General features: G+C 47.6%; 2 protein-coding genes across 5 annotated transcripts in view; one reads left to right on the top strand and one right to left on the bottom strand.

Annotated features, from left to right (window-relative positions):
- Positions 1-29: 29 nt before the first annotated feature.
- KMT5A (lysine methyltransferase 5A) lies at positions 30-8505 on the bottom strand. Of its 3 annotated transcripts, none has more exons than XM_039560734.1 (8): positions 8481-8505; positions 8079-8173; positions 5847-6003; positions 4800-5016; positions 4056-4140; positions 3651-3710; positions 2977-3167; positions 30-2246 (listed from the first exon to the last, which is right to left on the bottom strand). In XM_039560734.1, the coding sequence occupies exons 1-8, from the start codon at positions 8488-8490 to the stop codon at positions 2036-2038; spliced, it is 1026 nt and encodes a 341-aa protein (XP_039416668.1). In that variant the 5' UTR covers positions 8491-8505; the 3' UTR covers positions 30-2035. The 3 variants fall into 3 exon arrangements, with proteins under 3 accessions (XP_039416668.1, XP_039416667.1, XP_039416670.1); XM_039560733.1 differs by having other exon boundaries at positions 8442-8505; XM_039560736.1 differs by lacking the exon at positions 8481-8505 and having other exon boundaries at positions 8079-8315.
- A 4650-nt stretch (positions 8506-13155) lies between these two features.
- Positions 13156-17209, top strand: part of SBNO1 (strawberry notch homolog 1) — a 31784-nt gene continuing 27730 nt past the window's right edge. Inside the window, exon 1 of one of the 2 annotated variants that reach the window (XM_039560906.1) lies at positions 13156-13270. The gene's annotated coding sequence lies outside the window, so the exon portion shown is untranslated. Of the gene's footprint in view, positions 13271-13632; positions 14170-17209 lie in introns of those variants that run through there. The other variant, XM_010398395.4, reaches the window with a different exon arrangement.

Below are 17209 nucleotides of genomic sequence, written 5' to 3' on the forward strand. Positions count from 1 at the left end.
TGTGTTCCTAGAAAAGTAAAGGATACATATGCAGTGCAACATGAGCTTTATTTCCATCCTCCAACGCAGTGCTACTCAATTACCAGTTAAGCTTTCAGAAAAGACATTTTATGTAAAACAGGGAGATCTTTCCCTTTCTTGTTTACAAAAGTGATGCTGGAGTACAGAGGTTTTAAGCTATTCAACCTGATAGAGAAAAAGTAAATGTTTAAATAAAACAAAAAAAAAATTATTCCAATTCTGACTTAAGGGAAGTGCTCTAGTTTAACAGGACACTGTACACATTGCTGAGGTCTCCATTACTGAGACCAGAGAAAAGTCAGTGCCAACTCAGACAAGTTGGCCAATGAGGCTTACCTGAAACTCAGTACATGTAATGTAACAGGTCTCCAGTTAATTCTTCAGAAATGGGAAAATATCCAGGCTTGCTCTGATGAGTTTGCCTTGTGTGAAGCAGTAAATAATATAAAGCATTTAGTAGCTAATGATTTTCACAGCTTTCTTTCAAAATGCTCATGAACTGCAATGGAGACAGGTAGTATAGCAGCCACTTCATCAATAATAAATATATTCTTTATTTTACAGAGACATTGTCTTCAAGTTTTTAATTTAAAAAATACATCACTAAGCCACCTCTCTTGCTGCTGGAGCACACAACCAGGATGTTGTTGCTATCTGACCTATCACATAGGCAAGCACAAGATTGTCTGGAGGGCATTCAGCTGGAACAGCAGCGGCCTTCAAGACATGAGGAATAGAAGACATTAACAGAGCCACAGATCCCTTGCTGACATCTTCCAGCAGCAAGCGTGGCTGATGGCTCACAGCCATTTTCATCTACACACATGCCAAGCCTGCCTTGGCAAAAATTCCAACTGGTAAGAATTCATCTTTAACATAAAGGACCTGCATTGTATTGCCTGCCTATATCCCAGATTTGGCTCTCCAACAGTAACGTTCCGAACATCCACGAGATGCCAAGCGCTCGACTCCCATGTGAGACAGTGGGACCAGACCGTGCTGGACAGACCTACAGGACAGGCAATACGGAATCTACTTTCTTCACTGCATGAACTCCATCACTACAGTTTGAAGCTGCATATGAAGATGACTCCTATTTTTGGAACCACTATGCTCTACTTCAAGCATTCACAGTAAATAAATAGCTTCTGATGTGGCTAATTAGCATAAGAAGGTAATATAAAAATTTTTGGAGAGAGCTTTTACTTCTTTAAAATCCTCTGGGAGACAACTCCAAGAATCGGCCATCAACTATAAAAAGGTACCTTCTCAAAGTTTAGAAAATAAGTAAACGTCAAACATTGATTCTCATTGTGAAGTTCTATCTTCACATCTGTAATCAGTATCAACCCAGTCTATCAAAATCCATCCTCATTTGGCTGGGAGTCATTTCTCCAAAGAAAGCAGCCAATCTGACCATCCTTTTTTCCCCCTCAGTGCCAGTGCATTTGGAGTCCATTGCCAACAGAATGTATGATACTGGAAAAACTGGATTCCTACCACAAATTATTTGAGAATGACAGTAGCATCCATCTTAGAGAAGCCTGTCAGCAGTGGGCTGTGAAAAGCAGTCTGACAGGCAGTCAAGCCACTGGATGACCAAGTCAGAGTACAGCAGTACTTCTGTCATAAAGCCAAGTTCAGCACCCCAAAATGGAGCGTGAGATATCCTTGCAAAAGCAGAAGCACAACCCCAGTGATTAAGTTTCTGTGCAAGTCTTTCACTGCTCAAGTGGCACTGGTCACTATGCAGAAGCATTCAAATTTTAAGGAGGGTTTTCCTTTTATGATACAAAAGTTTTGGCAATCTAAGATCAATTATTCAAGCCTGCCTGGAAAACTGTAATAATACAGAATACTGCAAAGCAAAAAGGCAGTTTTTAAGGAGCTTGGAAGACCATAAGCAGTCCACTAAAAGCTGAGGGGAGTGAGGGCAGGAAAAGAAAAAAAAATCACTGACTCCTTGTAAAACACTCAGTCCAAAAATTAAAAACCCCAAAACAAGGAAGATGAATTAGTGTTTCAGCCATGGGTGAGCTTCAATGGAAGCTTTGCTTCTGTCTCCATAGTCGTACAAGAGTTCTTCACCTGCCTTAATGTCCCTGGAAGCTATGAGGATGAGATGAGGCACACCATCGATGTCATGGAGCTTGGTCTGACAATTGCCACACTTGCTGTGATTAATGAGCCTTCCCAGACGATTCGTTTCTTTTGTAGCATCGACACTGAAAGAGCAAGAACAGAACACGGGATTGGGCCTGGGACAGGGGCACGTTTGTGGACAAAGCCCAAAGTGCAAATCAGATCAAGAATGAGGAAACCACACAAGGCTTGAAAAATTAAGGAGAAACAGAACATTATCATGTTACATTACAGAACAACCATGACTACACTGACAGCCATAATATGGCAAGGCAGGGAAACTGAAACAACTCTGAGATTTTTAAGTTAGCACAAAAGCCAGAAACTGAAACATTTGGACTGTTTGAGCTGCCTCTGTCCAGGAACAGGCGAGTCCAGATGTGAAACAAATTATAAAGCTTGGACTGAAGTGGGTGTCAGAGACTGGAGAAACAAGGACACCCAGTCACAGCTGAAAGAAATGTTTCTTTTCCAGGGAGTTTGTCCATCCTGCTTTTCAAACCAACTCCTCGCAACTCAGATAAAGGAGTTCATTTTACAAGATGATAAATTTAGGCAGAAGACCACAGCAGACCTACAAGCCTCATCCAGGCAGATGCAACTCTCCACATATCTTGTTCTGTACTTCAGAGAACAGGGCTTTGAGTCACCTACCATTCCTCATAGCCCAGGCTACTCTTGGACCATGGATCATGGACCATGCTCTGAAAGATTTCATAATTCAGAGTTTCCATTAAAATCAAAATATTTGCATGAAAACAAGAAATGAATTAGCAGTATTCAAAGCCTCTATCAATGGAAACTTGAGCTTACCAGTAGGTTTTGCTGAGGTACTGGAAATAGTACATGTAGCAGCCTGTGGATGGGTCTTGAGCATACACAGCCTCTCGTTTCTTGGCATCAGTGATCTCGATGAGATCCCCATGATACTCAACCACAAATTCTCCTCGATTAAAATGTTTAGTAGCAATTACTCCTCTCCCTTTGCCATCGATGTAATCAATCTGTTGAGTTGAAAAGGAAATACTTTCTCATTTCCCAGCTGATTTACATCATTGCAGATACGGTGATTACTAGGAAATGATCTGTCATTAAAAAAATGCTGCAAAAGGAAATTTGTGTGTATTGCAGACAAAACTGCAGAAGCACAATGCATGGCATTGTGGAAGAAATGGAGGATGAGTTTGGGACACACCCTGAGTTACTGGGTAGTTGGACACAAAGTCTTCCAATCAAAAAACTTAGGAGTACATTTCTGTAAAGACCTTAAAGCCCCCTCAATATTTATGACTGAGGCTGCACGTACACGTTCTTCAGAGACCAATATTGCTCATTCAAAAGGAAAGACAGTGTTCCAGTTTTCCTGAATTTTCATCAGAGAATTGCAGGGTTCTAAGACTGAGTTCTGCTACTCTGTTTAAACAGATTAACATCAAGATACTGTATAATAAACAGGACATGGCTACTTAGGTTGGCATTATAGTTACCTTCATTCCTTCTTCTTTCCCACTTGTAATCAGCTCATCTATTTTCCTCCTTTCCTCAGTCTGCAGAATAAACAAGAACAAACAAAACCACAATATTGTTTGTAGCTTATTCTAGAGCTGGAAGGAAATTACCAACCAGTGATACTCATTGTTCCAGACCATCTCATATTTCCAGCAGACTGAATGGCAGAAAGACAGATTTCTGCCCCCCAAAATAGCTAAGCTAGATTCTGTTCTAAACTGGACCAGCATTTCCAAATTTTAAGCATGTTCTTAACATTACTTCAAGTGCACAACATTATTTGCATTTGGAATGGAAATCATTTACAGACAGTTACATACTTCCCCAAATCTTCAGCTAACCAGACACATAATAAGTAATGTCATTTTCACAAGAAGCACTACCTCCAATTCAGATTTGCTCTTCCTGGAACTTCTTCTAACTGGGTAATAATCTGTCACTTTTCGGTTTGGTGTTCTTCCTTGCGTTCTAAGGGGTAAGAAAAAGAGAACACACACACACATTTCAAACTATTTGTTAAGTTACACCTCTAGAGCAAAGGTACGTGCAAGAAATTTTTATTTCAGCTTGGTAAGTTGAAAGGTGCTCAATACAAATCAGTGGTTTCTATCAGTACTCTTAGCTTCAAGCCACAGCTACATCTCCTTTCCTCCCCACACTATTTCCATTACTCCAGTACTAATTCTTGAACAATAAAAGCGAGATGTCATTGGAAATCAACTGAAGGTCACATTACAAGTCTGAGGCCCCCTGTGTGCCTTGCCAGAAGGCACTCGAAAATTTAGGTCACGAAAACTGCTTGGCAAGGAATTCATTAATGTTAGGTCACATTACTCTGATACCATAAGAAAGGGTATCAGCTCAGCCAGGAAGCCTCCAACTGTTCTGTTTCTGACAAGACACATTCCCATTTATCCACATGAAAGCAAGTCTTAATGGCTCATTAATTTCTTTTTTCCATAGGTGACCAGCAAATATTTCACTTGTGACAGAACATACTAACCTTGCTTTCAGGACAAACAAGTCCTCTGCAAAGTAGATACTTCAATGCAATTTTGGGGTTTTTAAAATGTGATATTTTTGAGAAAACAAAGAGCTGTCCTTTCACAATCCCACAAGTCACTTACTTTTTCCTTGGTCCTCGTTTTGCTTTAACCATCTTCTTCTGAGCTGGCTTTGCATTGGCCTCCTCAGCACAGTCTGCAGGCAGGGGAGTCTTCTGGGTTTCCACAGTTTCTTGGTTTTGATCAGAGGAGGGCACCGAAGGATTGCACCCACCTTCCTTATCCTTCTGGTCTTCTGTTTTTACAGCACCTTCAACTGTTTTGCCACCATTCTTTTTTCCTGGCGACAAGGAAATCAAGTAAGGCTCTGAACTTAGGGCCGACTATACCCGAGTGCTTTAAATGAATTCCAGTAGTTTATAGTTCTGTCAAATGAGAGAAAAAGGATGGCAATAACCCTGCACTGTTGGGCTCAGCAGCTGTAGATGTTGGTAGCAAGTGGCCAATGCCACCCAGACCAAATCCATGGGAGCTAAAGGGCTGGCACTGACAAGAAATCTACACTCCCCACAACCAACATTTTCTTGGTTTTTTGCATCCTACCCCGATACAACCACATCCTCCTCCTCAGACAACCGACTCAGGGATAGGTGAGCGTGGTTTAAAGCTGAATAACATTTTTATGTAGAGTAAATCATCAGGTTTAGCAGTCCCATCTGCTGAGACAGATGTTTCAGTCTCACTGGAGAAAAGAAGCACAGCTGCAAGGCCTCAGCAGTGGGACAAGCTAAGGCCATCTTCACTTCCTTGTCAAAACTGGGGAGCCAAATTAGGAACTAAAGGCCTCAAGTTTCCAGAAAACCTGACACTGCCTGCATAAAGTGAGACTTAAAATATCTGCTTGCTAGAAGTGTTTGCATCAAAGTGTTTGGACAAATTACCAAGGCTGTTAAATGCATCTCTAAACACAAGCCAGATGGGTCTTCTTCCCCTTCATAAACGTACAGAACATTCCCATCTAGTCACTACAATGAAGCACCCGTGAAGCCTGGCACTCAGCAGCCACAATTTGGGCTCCTCCTCACTGCTTTTATTTCTTCATGAACATTTTAGAACTGGGGGCAGTGGGAGCACATTTAACAAGATATGCAATCCAAAGCTCAATCTTACCAGCTCCTTTCCTGTAGGTTTCCTTTAGCGTTTTGCCCTGACATTTCACCTCGTGATACATGACAGAGTTTTCTTCTTGAAGCGGGGGGCGAGCACCAGGAGCTTTGTTGGGATTCAGGTAGCTGTAGATTTTGGATTGACCAATAAACACATTCTCCTAAAACAGACCCACACAAAGATCAGTTCAGCACAGAGATTCTGGGAACCTCAAGCTGACATCCACAACAGTCTGCAGTGACCAGGGCTGACAGCTGACTGCTGATGCAAATTACACTGTTTTAAGCATCACCCTCACTGAGGTTGTGATTTCTAAGTGAAAAAATAACAGTGCTGAGCACTTTGAGAACTTTACTAATGCAGACTCTCAGTCCGAGGGAGCTTTCACATAAAATGTGGCAGGATGGGGTAGTCATAGCCTCCACCCTTGTGCTTCACAGGATGAACTTTGGTGCTAAAAAAAAAACCCCAAGCCTGAGCTCCTTGGGAGGAAGGCGGCCTCAAAGAGCACGAGCCAAAAAAAATATGAATAATGCAGCAAAAATTGCCCAGGCCCAGTACAGAGCTCTCATAGCCTAAGAGGTATGAGCTACCCAGCTACTCTCAGGAGGTGTCAAATGTTGCCACAGTAAATTATATGCTCAACTGAGCAGCATAGAAGACAGGAATCAGTTTTACAGCCTACCTTGAGTGACACCTCTCAGCAAAGCATGAGAGATAAACAGTGCTATCATTTTATCCACTATATGATACAAAAATAAAGTGTAAAAGTTGTTCATGGCAAAAAAAGCCCATTAAAGAGCCTGCACAAAGCCCAGTCAGGAAAATGGCAAAACCCTCTGGCATGGCCAGACACCACAGAGCCTGGGGTTTGTTCGCTGGCTCAGGCTCCAAGATGCCAACAGTGAGCAGTGTCAAATTTAGCAAAGATTAGTGGAGTCCTGTCACCTTTGCTTTTACAGTCTCCTGCCACCTGGCTACGTTTGCCTGTGCAGTGTATGTTGGGCACACGGATTTCAACAGTGAAATATCAATGTCTGGACAAACAGATGCAACTTGGCCAGAGTAAGTTTTTCTTGGCTATAGTTTGACTCAACCGAAAGCAAGTTTCAGACACTGCAAGCCAGTTAAAACGACAAAAATATGCATCCATTTTTTTCAGAAAAGTAAGGAACAAAGGGTCCCAGTAGTTAAAAAAAAAAGATAGCTCAAATATAGCTGACTAAACAAATACCTCAGTATACCTAGTCACAGAGACACTGAAAAAGTAAACAAAGTACACAATAGAACAGATAGGATACCTTTAATAATTAACATAACCAAGAATACAAACTTCCTATGTATATAATTCACACAAAATCAGACCAGTTAAAGGCTCAAATCTTAGCCCATAAATAAACTTTAGATTGAGATTACGATAGAACAGCTTGAGAAAAACTAATCACATGGACACTCCCTGATCTCTAATATTTCTGAAACGCCTGTGAAAGGCAACATTTGCTTATTAAAAAACCAGGGCTTCAAAGCATGAAATACTATGAAAACACTCCGTTTCAACAATTTCAAGCAACAAACGCTGAGCTTCAAAGTCCTCAAGATTTAGTGAGAAATATAAATATGGGCATTTTGGGAGAAAGCCCAAAGCAGTGAACCGCAGTCCACCTGCCAGCTGAGCCTTCAGGCTTTGAACACACCATGAACAGGAAACGAACAACTATTTTTCCAGCATAGCTTCCTCCCCTCATTCCCAGCTCCCTGCCTGCTGCGCTCTTGGCGCAACCGAGACGCCGCTGCCACGTCTTTGTCTGTGCCAGGCTTGAGACCCCGGAGAGCAGAGACTTTCTCAGCACAGCAAAACACACGAAAGGCTGCTGAGGGGCTCCGGGACTTGATACAATAGCCACAATTTTTTCCGCTGAGAGCTAAATGCAAAGAGACAAGCAGCCTCCGACCAGCTGCCTCTGACAGAACTACAGGACGGGGACGTTGGCACGGAGGGAATGCCGAGCCTGGGGCCTGTCTGCGGTAGGGCACAGGGAAACACGGAAAGAGTCCGACGGTAGTTAAAGTTAACCGGTTTCTGAATGATTTGAGGGGCCCCCGCAGCCCCGGGCCCCGCGGCTCGCCGGGGCAGCCGGCACGCCGGCTCACCCGCACCGGGGGGAGCGGAGGGCACAGCAGACCCCCGGGAGCCGCCCTCCCCGCTCCGCCCGCCCAGGCCCGGGCACTGCTTACCCCGCCGGCCCGGGGGCGGCCGGGGCCCTTCCTCTCGGCGCTCTCGGGGCTTGCCTTCTCCACGCCACCCGCCCTGGTCTTGGGCATGTTCTTCCCTAGGAACAACGGGGGAAGATCGGCACCTGAGCCATGTCCGGCGCCGCCGCCCGCGGTCATCGCCCGGCCGCCGCGGCCTGCGCCATGTTTAAAGGGCTGGATGCGGCAGGGCGAGCCGCGGCGGCCCAGCCCCTTCCCGGCGAGCTGCGCACACCGCGCGGGGGAGGAGTCCCGCCGGCCCCGGCTCCCCGCACCTCCCGGGAGGAGCTTTTGCGCCGCGGAGATGCCCCGCGCCGCGCGGGCCCAGCCCCGCCGGCCCCGCCGCACCTCGGCCCCGCTCCGCTCGTCTCCGCTCCGCCCACGCACCTCCGGCCATGGCGGCGGCGGCGGCCCCGCGCCCCGGAGCCCCCGCGCCGGGCGGCCCCGACTGTCCCCGCGGAGTCCCCACCGCCGCCAACCGCTCCGCAGGGAGACGCCGCGCTACCCTTGGCAATCTCATTGGTTTAACTGCCTGCCCATCATCACTCTCAGGCATCTGATTGGCGCACGGGGCCATAACCCGCCCTCTCCCTGTCACACCGCGGTGACTGCGGCTCCCGGGAACACGGTTTAAATGTGTGCTCGCTGGGCGCTGATTGGCCCGTGCTGAGGGCAAGCAGCGCTCTGATTGGCGGCCCGGCAGGGAACGTCTCGCCCGCGGCAGGGCTGCGCCACGTGGGTCGGAGCGCGCGGGAGCGGGACCCTCCGGGGGTGGGTGCGTGGGTGGCACCCCCGCCCTGTCCGCTCTGCCGGTGCACCGGCACCTCCCAACGCCGTCCCGCCAACGCCTCCTCCCTCCTGCACTTCCCTCGCAGCGGGGATTCGAGGGACCCCTAATCCTGGCGGGATTGTAAAGCTCTGCTCTGCGAAATTATTAGGCTGCTTTACGCAATGTTTAGTTTAGATCTCCCTCGTTGAAATTTAAGTCTATTAGTTCCATCTTTCAAGCTTGCCTGGAGAGCAGGTAGTACTCAAGCATTGTGCTAAAGCATCAAAGACCTCGTTTAAATCCCCATTCCATAACGAGAGCAGCTAAAATATGGTAAAAGCACATGATGGGACATCAACAGAACCGTCATTATCACCAGGAGAGCTGGAACAGTCTTCAGCATCTATTCCCTGGTCAGAAGCTGCCAACAGGACTAGTATATACACTTTGAAATCAGGAAAGTATAATGGCAAAGAGTAACCCAGCAGTGAGGCAAGAGTGCACACATGTCAGGGGATCTGAATGGATGCCAAGTGGATGCCATCATGGAAGTGAAGAAATCGCCACACAGGACTGCCTTGGTGCCCCATGATAAGTAGAACACTTATATTGAGCAACAGTGCATGACTCTTGTTTCTTCTTATCTGTGTTAGCCCTTCTGCAGCAAGGGCTACCTGTGTGTGCTCAGGACGTGGGGCGGTGGCACTTGAGCTATGGCCACAGGGGTGGCTTCCCACCCAAGGCTTATCTGCAGCCACAGGCTGCTGCTTGTCTCTTGGGCATTCCCACCGTGATGTAAACAGCCAGTTCGGGGTGGTGATACAGCTGAAAAACATCTTTTCCCTTAAGAAACAAAAAACCCTCCTCATCCTAAGCAAAAACTGCCCAGAAGGGGCCTTGTCCTTTCCAAGCTGTCCCAGAGCAGTTGGGGGCTCACAGGACAGGAATTCCGTGTGACTGCAGAGCAGTTTGAGAAGGCAGCACAGGGTTTCAGTCCACCCGCTCCTCTTTTTGTGGCAGCCTTGCATTCAGGCACTTTGGGAAAAGACAGAACAAACCCAGCTCTGCATGGGCACTGTCATTTGTTATGTCATGGTCTTTGATCACCAGGCACATGAATTTTACAGAGAAGCAACCAAAACGCACTGGGTGTTTTCCTGTAAACTCAAAGCTGCAGCCAGCTGACATCCTCTGGACATCACGTCCATGAACATCTATGTCCATGAACACCCATGTCCATGGGGTTCTTCCATCAAGGCAGGTACTCCAAGCTCTCCACAAAAGCACCAGAGCAGACACTGCTCTGATTTTTCCACCCTAGTTCGCACTGTACTTATCACACAGCTCCGATGCAACTGGAAAAAAAAAATCTTCATAAATTACTAAGATGATTTTCTTCTTGCAGTAATTGGGAACACTCTTCCTAGTGTCGTGGGAAAGCTCTGGAAACACCCTCATTGTGGTTTTGCTCAGCTGTTCGGGGTTGTATATTTTAAATAATTATTTTATATATGCATATTAAACAAAGCAACCGAGTTGGCATCGAAGCCGTGCGGGCCACCAGTAGAGGGCAAAGGAAGCCAAGGAATTCTCTTTCCCAGAGCAACAAAGAAAACAACGTCATCTTCAACTGGCCGCTGCTACCGGCGCGGTGGGATCACACTGTGAGTTAGCAAGACATGTTGGCTTTACCCCTCAGCTGGCTGTGACCAAAAGCCAGAGCCGAGGAGAAGTTGAAATGTTAAAGGCTACAATCCAAAAAGAGTGTGGCTGGAGCCGCCCGTCAGCGTGACTCAGGACACAGAGCAGCACATGGGAGAGAGAGCGCTGCCGACTCCCGTAATCCAGAGGGAGCAGCGCGACTCCCGCTGGAACCAGCGCTAAAACCCAGTGACCTAAATATTCTCTCCCGTAGTGCCGCATGAGCAGCTCCCGGGAGCACCACGTTTTACTGCGGAAATGTGAAATTGTTTTGTGGGGGAAGGGAAGGAAGAACGAGCGAGGCGTTGATTTGCTCAGAAAGGAAAGAAAATCTTCAAGGTAAATCTCTTCGGTCTAGATGAATACTTCACCCAGTTAAAAAAAAATTTTTATCTTTGAATTCATTGTTTCATTTTCTCTCCAATATACCAACAAGATGCTTGTTAAATATTCCCACCTGAGAGCAAGTTCTCACACAGCACCTGTCATATTTGCAATTAAATAAATGTATAGCATCTACACACATTTCTCGTTCACAAGATGAAATCCCTACAATTTGTGCTTCAGCCACTAGAAATCAAGTAAAAACAATCCCTGAGGGTAACTGCTGTGTATTACATTAGGCAACATCATTTTATAAAGTCACACAGTAAAATGCCAGTAGGTGCTAACTGCATTTCATAAGTATAAAATATAATTACATTCAGAATTGTATCTACCGATGATTAAAACAACCCCAAAACCCTCTGACTAGAGAGTGCAGTGAGACCGTGAATTACATGCAAAATTCTATGGAAACAGAGTCCTGCAGACAAATCTGCGTGTGCTAATTCCACGCCAATGGAAAGCAGCATTTCCACCAGTGGGATTACTCACCTATTCCAGTCGAGGATGATCACAAACGCTGACAGGTAACTCTCTTTTAAATGCAAGACATCAAAACCCTCACTTTCTTGTCACAATTGTACAGAGCTGCTGACATTTAATGTTCGGTTCAGCACGTGTGAGCTGTACTTCATCATGCCTTCATCTGAAGTGTGCAGAGGGCAATAATTAAGATAAAAGCTGCCATTGAAATTGTTCTTCTCGTCTCTGGCCACACTTGTGTTGTCTTTTTCTCCATCTGAAGCATCACTGATTAATCTGAATTACTTAAATCAGTTTAATTAACGTTGCTTTGTCTTTAAATAGTTTAGCCTTAATCTGTCTAATCCTTTATTGGTTATATTAATCCCTGTTAAATTTGTCTAATGATAAAATAAGCAAACTTGCACGAGTGAATGAGTAGCACTGAACATTTGAAGGAATTTCATGATTGCTCACATTTCATCTGTGTCCGGCTCAATTCTAAGTGTGAAAGTTCTTACAAATTTTCATGTTCTTACACAACTGCGAAAGCATTTTATTGGAAGATTGTCTCGTTTTTAACAAGTCTTCTCAGTCTGAGGGCCTCCAGCGCTAAAAAGATGTCTCCAAACGTGAAACTATCATGAGTGGTCTCCAGATTTTCACTCACTCTTTGCACCAGGAAGTTTCACATTAGCAGCTTGTAAAATATTTGCAAGGGAAAACTCATCTGCCAGCACATCCCCACGGGTGCGGCATTCCCAGGGTGGGCAGCAGGGATGTCCCCCCGCGTTCTCCTGGGGGAGTCCAGGGAGCCCCTGTGAAGGAACACCGCAGAGTCGCGGCGCTGTGAGGGGGCGGAGGCGGCGGTGTCCTCAGGGTGCGGGAACGGGGTGCGCGGAGCCGCCAGCCGCGGCGGGATGGAACGGGACCAGGGGGCCGCCTGAAGTGAGACGCATTTACCCGAGCGGGGATAAGCTGAGATAACACGGTTTCCCCTCACGCCGGCAGCCCCCAGGGCCCGAGCCCCGCGCCCGGCCCGGTCCCGCCGCTGCGGGGCCGCTCCCGCCACCGCCACCTCAGGCGGAGGCGCGCGCACGGCGCCTCCTCCCCCCCACACCCCAGCGCGCGCGCGCGCGCGCCCCGGGTCACCCCCTCCCCGTGATGCAGCGAGAAACGGGAGATCTCGCGAGAGCTCCGCCGCTCTGCCGCGTTCTCGCCGGCAGCCGCCATCTTGGGGAGCATCGGTCACGTGACAGCTCGCAGCCGTTCGCCTCCGCCTTCCCCTCCCCCCACCCCACCGGGAACCGGGCCCGGATCGCCAAGGCTCGACTGCAGCCGCCGCCCTGGGGCGGGGTCCGCCCGCGGGGACGTCGCTTATTTGAAGGACGGTGGATACGCCGGGTTTTTTTTGGGGGGAGGGAACGGGGAACTCGCTGCCTTCCCGTTGCTGAGGGCAGGGAAAGACCGAGGCGCGGCATGTCACGTGACGGGGGGGCGAGCGGGAAGCGCGCGCCAGGGCCCGGCGGCGGCGGTGGGAGGGGGGGGGGGGGTGGGCGCGAGACGGCGGCGGCGGCGGCCACGTGACCGGGCAGCCCGCGGGGCGGGGGGGGTCACGTGGTGCCGAGCGCGCGCCAGTGGCGGGCGGTGGCCGGCGGTGTCACGTGGGAGGGGAACGCGCGCGGCGCGGCGGGGGGAGGGAGGCGCGGCCCGGGTCACGTGGTGCGGGCGGCCCCCGGCCCCCCCTCCCCTGTGAGGGGAGGGAGGGCAAAGATGGCGGCCGTGAGTTAGAAAGCGGCGGGCGGCGGGGCCGGCGGCGGAGACTTCCACGAGCCCGCGGGAGGATCGAGCGCGACAGAGAGTGAGTCCCAGGCTGTCCTTTCCCAGGCGCCGTGCCTCTTTGGCCACCTTGGGCCCCTCCCCGTGCTGCGGGGCCACCCCGGGGGTTTCCTCCCCTCAGCTCCTGACCGGGGCCCGCGGCGGCGGCGTGGGGGTGTCCGGGGGTGACCCGCCGTGCTGGGAGCGGCTCTGCGTCTTCCTCGGTGCCTCAGCCCCGGAAGACTCTGCGGCCGCCCCCGCGAGGGTCCCGGTGGGCTGGGGGCGGCGCGGCGGGCGGGGGAGGCGCCGCCGCCGCCCCGGCGGGGCCCCGGGTGTCCCGCGAACTTCGTGCCTGGGGGCGTGCGGGGGCGGGCGTCGGGGCCCCCCGCTTCTGGGAAGCGCTTCTGTAACGGGGGCGGGCGCGGCGGTGGGTTTGGCCGCCCCCCCGCCGCATCCCTGCGCGGGCAGAGCCCCCCGGGCCGGCCCGCGCCTTTGTGCGCTCTTTCCGCGGCTGGTGATTGTTGAGGTTTGAAATGGAGAGACGAGGCGGGGGGGGGGATGGGGGTGTTTGATTTATGGTGCCGGAGCGGCTCCGAAAGCCGCCGTGAGACGGAGCCCTCCCGCCCTTCCCCGGGATCGCGGTGCTGTTGAAGGGATCTTTAAAGAGGTGAAGGTCTGGAAACAAAAAGTCGCGCATGGGACAGGATTACGCAGCCGATTCTGGCCCAACCCGGAAGTTTATGTCGGGAACACGTGTTGGTGGGAAGGTGGCGAGGCAGCAGCCGCCGACCCCCCGTCTCTCCCGTCACCTCCCCCGGGGTTTCCCCGCCCGGCCGAGCCCTCCGGGGCCCCGCTGCTCCCGGGGAGCTGAACCGCGGCGACGGACACGGCCTCAAAGTCCAGGGACTCTTAACGAGCGCACCTCAAACAGAGGTTGCTAGGGTGAGTAATAGTTTAACGTAGAAATGCCCCTACAGTCTAATGGGGAAGAGGCCTTGTGGGTCTTTCTTCTGGTTTTTTTTAGGTTGTTTCTTTATTATTTTTAGCTAACCAAGTTCCACACTGCGTTTGAGAGTATAAATTAGAGCTCTTGTACTTTCTTTCAGGTACTCATAGGCTGGTTCTACGTGTTTGATACCTGTTAAAGATAAGGCAAATTCTGTAAATGCTTAAAAAAAAAAAACTCCTTGAATTTATTTATTAGGTAACTCCAGAGTAAGTAAAAAAAAAAAATTAGTATGATCAAACGACACAGTGTAAAGTTAGGAATTAACTCAGTGATAGACTATTTGGCTTTAGACTACCAAGGTTGTGTCTGGATTAAAATGATTTAAAAACATACATTAGTGTTTTGCAAGCTGCCCTCCACCAGAACTGAAAATCTGTAGTTGATGATGTAAAGCAAAAATTGAAATTGTGTAACAGCATGACATTTGAGTTGGTATTCTGTATCTACCTCACAGCCATGAGATATTACATTTGTATGCAATCTTGATATTTAGAAATAAAATGTGGGCAGTTTGTCTTTTTGTCCAGACTACTTCTTTGGTTTCAAAACTGGCTGAGAACTATTGTAAAAGCCATTGAAGCAGGTCATGGATATAGGTAGTAGTGCTTTGAGACACACAGGAGCTGGTTCCTGGGCTAAAACTAAGGATCCTGGTGCTCGCATGCTGCTCTTAGTTCTTTGAGTTTTTACTTCTTAAAGACTTTCACTACTGGCCAAATTACCAGCTCCAGCCTTTTAGTCTGAAAGTTGATTTCATGCCAAATTATTGCATTGTTAAGTCTTCTGATATTTTCAAAACTCCCGAATTTCACATCTGCAGACTGTGTAACATGACAGTTGTAAATTTTGTAGAACAGTCATTAAAGATCATTGAGGCAGAGTCGAACTCCACCGCACCCTGAAGTGTCCCTCATGTCCTTGAAAGCTTTGACGTTTGAGCAGTAACCAGCCTTGGAAAAACGGGAATGGTTTTTCTAGGATTGGGGTTAACTTACGATTTTTGTGAAAACAACTTTGTGCATGTAAATGCAAAATTAACTACTAGTCTTGAGGTTAAGGCATGGAAGGATGAGTGAGTTCATTAATTAGGGCTTTGCTCTTTGATTGGATGGTGACTTGGAGAGGACCAGAAGGGGTTGGGTTGGTTGGGTTTTTTATTGTTACCCAGGTTGCCTTCTGGAGCCAAAAGCTGCAAGATGAGCAGAACCCACGTGGATATCCAGAGAATCCTGTTGGGTGGGATGGGGCTTAGCAGCCCTTACACCTCTGCTGTGAGAGGCTGCAAAAGGAGATGTGAAATTTTCAGGTCAATAATAACTCACAGTTTAGACAGGCAGAGAATTTCCAGGGCAAAGCTGTCTATTTGTGTGATATTATAAATGGCTTCCAGCATAGTTCAGGTGACATGTATTCCTCAAAAAGGCAGTGGGATAAACCTTTCCAGTAAAAGAACAAGAGTTGCTGAATGCTGTTTGTGTCCCAGGCAAGCATTAACACCCAGTTGGGTACACCACAGAGCCCAGGTGTCTGAAGGGCTTGGGAATAGCTGTGCCTGGTTGATTGTGATGTTTGATTTGGACCAACTTATGATACTGTAACTGATTATGGTTTTTAAATAAGTACTTTAGGCATGCAGTGTTAAAATGTGTAACTCACAGACCTAAAAATCTAAAGGCTTTTCATTGTTTGGGATTCTACCATTATCTTTCTCAGGGGAAGCAGAGCAGGTTGCTTGACATGTGTTTTAGGATCTTTTTTTTTTCTTCTTTTTTTTGTTTTGTTTCTTTGTACCAAAGCTAAAATGGAAAGAGAGAGAGAGCCAGGTTGGCATGGATACATGACATGATATTAAACATGGCATTCTGGTTTTGTATCTTTAAATCAGGAATTATTTACATAATGTGCCGTGATCACAAAACCTTCTCTTTAGCAAAGTTTTAGGCTACATTCTTCATCAGGAGAGCACTTTACAGAAATGTATGGGGTGTTTTGGTAGCCCTTCTTGAAATGGCAGCAGTTTGTTTTTTCTTGAAACAAAGAAAATAATTAAGATACTACTACTGTTGAAATTTCATAAACACATTTTTTTAGTTTTATTGAATAGGCTGATTCTTGCTTAGTGACATTGGACTACCTCACTAAACATAGACAGTCTTATCTGCAAGATTCTACATGCTCAAAACAGTCTTTGAGTGATGAAATGCTCGGGGAACAGCTTGTAATATTCACAACTTTTTAATAAGTAATTTCTTTTGGAGATTTTGAAGATGTGGCAAACAGGTCCTTATATAGTATTGCCAAGGCTGAGCTGCAGAGCTTGATAAAGTCACTTTCACTTGTGTTAACTGAGGAGCCTCCTACCTTGCAAGATTATGGAGCTGTTTCAGCCTGATAATGTTTTAAGCTTAACCACCATGTGCTACAGAAAATAAACTTAAGTTACCACAATGCAGCTTCTCCTGTATTTTTTTTCTTCCTCATTTAATTTCCTTGCTAAATTAAAATGGGGAGGGTGGGTAGCATTGGTGCTTGGAAGCTGCACAAAGCCTAAAATTGGTGCTAAGTATTCAGTGACTTCTAATGTAAAAATTCTAGAAGTTCAGAATTCCTTTTGTTCCAAACAAAGCAGCTTTGTTCCTACTATACAGAAACAAAATAAGTGAAACTAGTCAAACTTTCATTGTCCAAACTGACAGACAAACAATTGCTGTTGTTTTACTGAGCTTTTTTGCTGGGTTGTGAGCAACCATGAATTTTTAAGACTTAAAATTGGGATTATCAGGAGAGAGGTGCACCCGGGGGGATTTCTTACATGAAAGCAGCCCCACTAGAAAGCAGTGCTTCTAAACTGGAGATGCTTACTCTGAAATTGTAGGAATTGCTTTGCTGGTTTCTATCACCAGTCATCTACTGAAAACTTTGAAATAAGCAACTAAAGCATTACTGCTATGAATTAGGTTTTTTTCTGACCTC

Source organism: Corvus cornix, chromosome 15, assembly GCF_000738735.6.
Source record: "Corvus cornix cornix isolate S_Up_H32 chromosome 15, ASM73873v5, whole genome shotgun sequence".
NCBI classification, from domain to species: Eukaryota; Metazoa; Chordata; class Aves; order Passeriformes; family Corvidae; genus Corvus; species Corvus cornix.

Bases quoted from the DNA above. Each gene is read 5' to 3' on its own strand.
- KMT5A (XM_039560736.1), bottom strand. From the start codon at position 8,234: ATGACCGCGGGCGGCGGCGCCGGACATGGCTCAGGTGCCGATCTTCCC. The intron at 3,711-4,055 runs GTAGTGCTTCTT...TTTATTCTGCAG, and splicing joins AGAGCAAATCTGAATTGGAG to ACTGAGGAAAGGAGGAAAAT. The intron at 2,247-2,976 runs GTAAGCTCAAGT...TTGCTCTTTCAG, and splicing joins TACCTCAGCAAAACCTACTG to TGTCGATGCTACAAAAGAAA.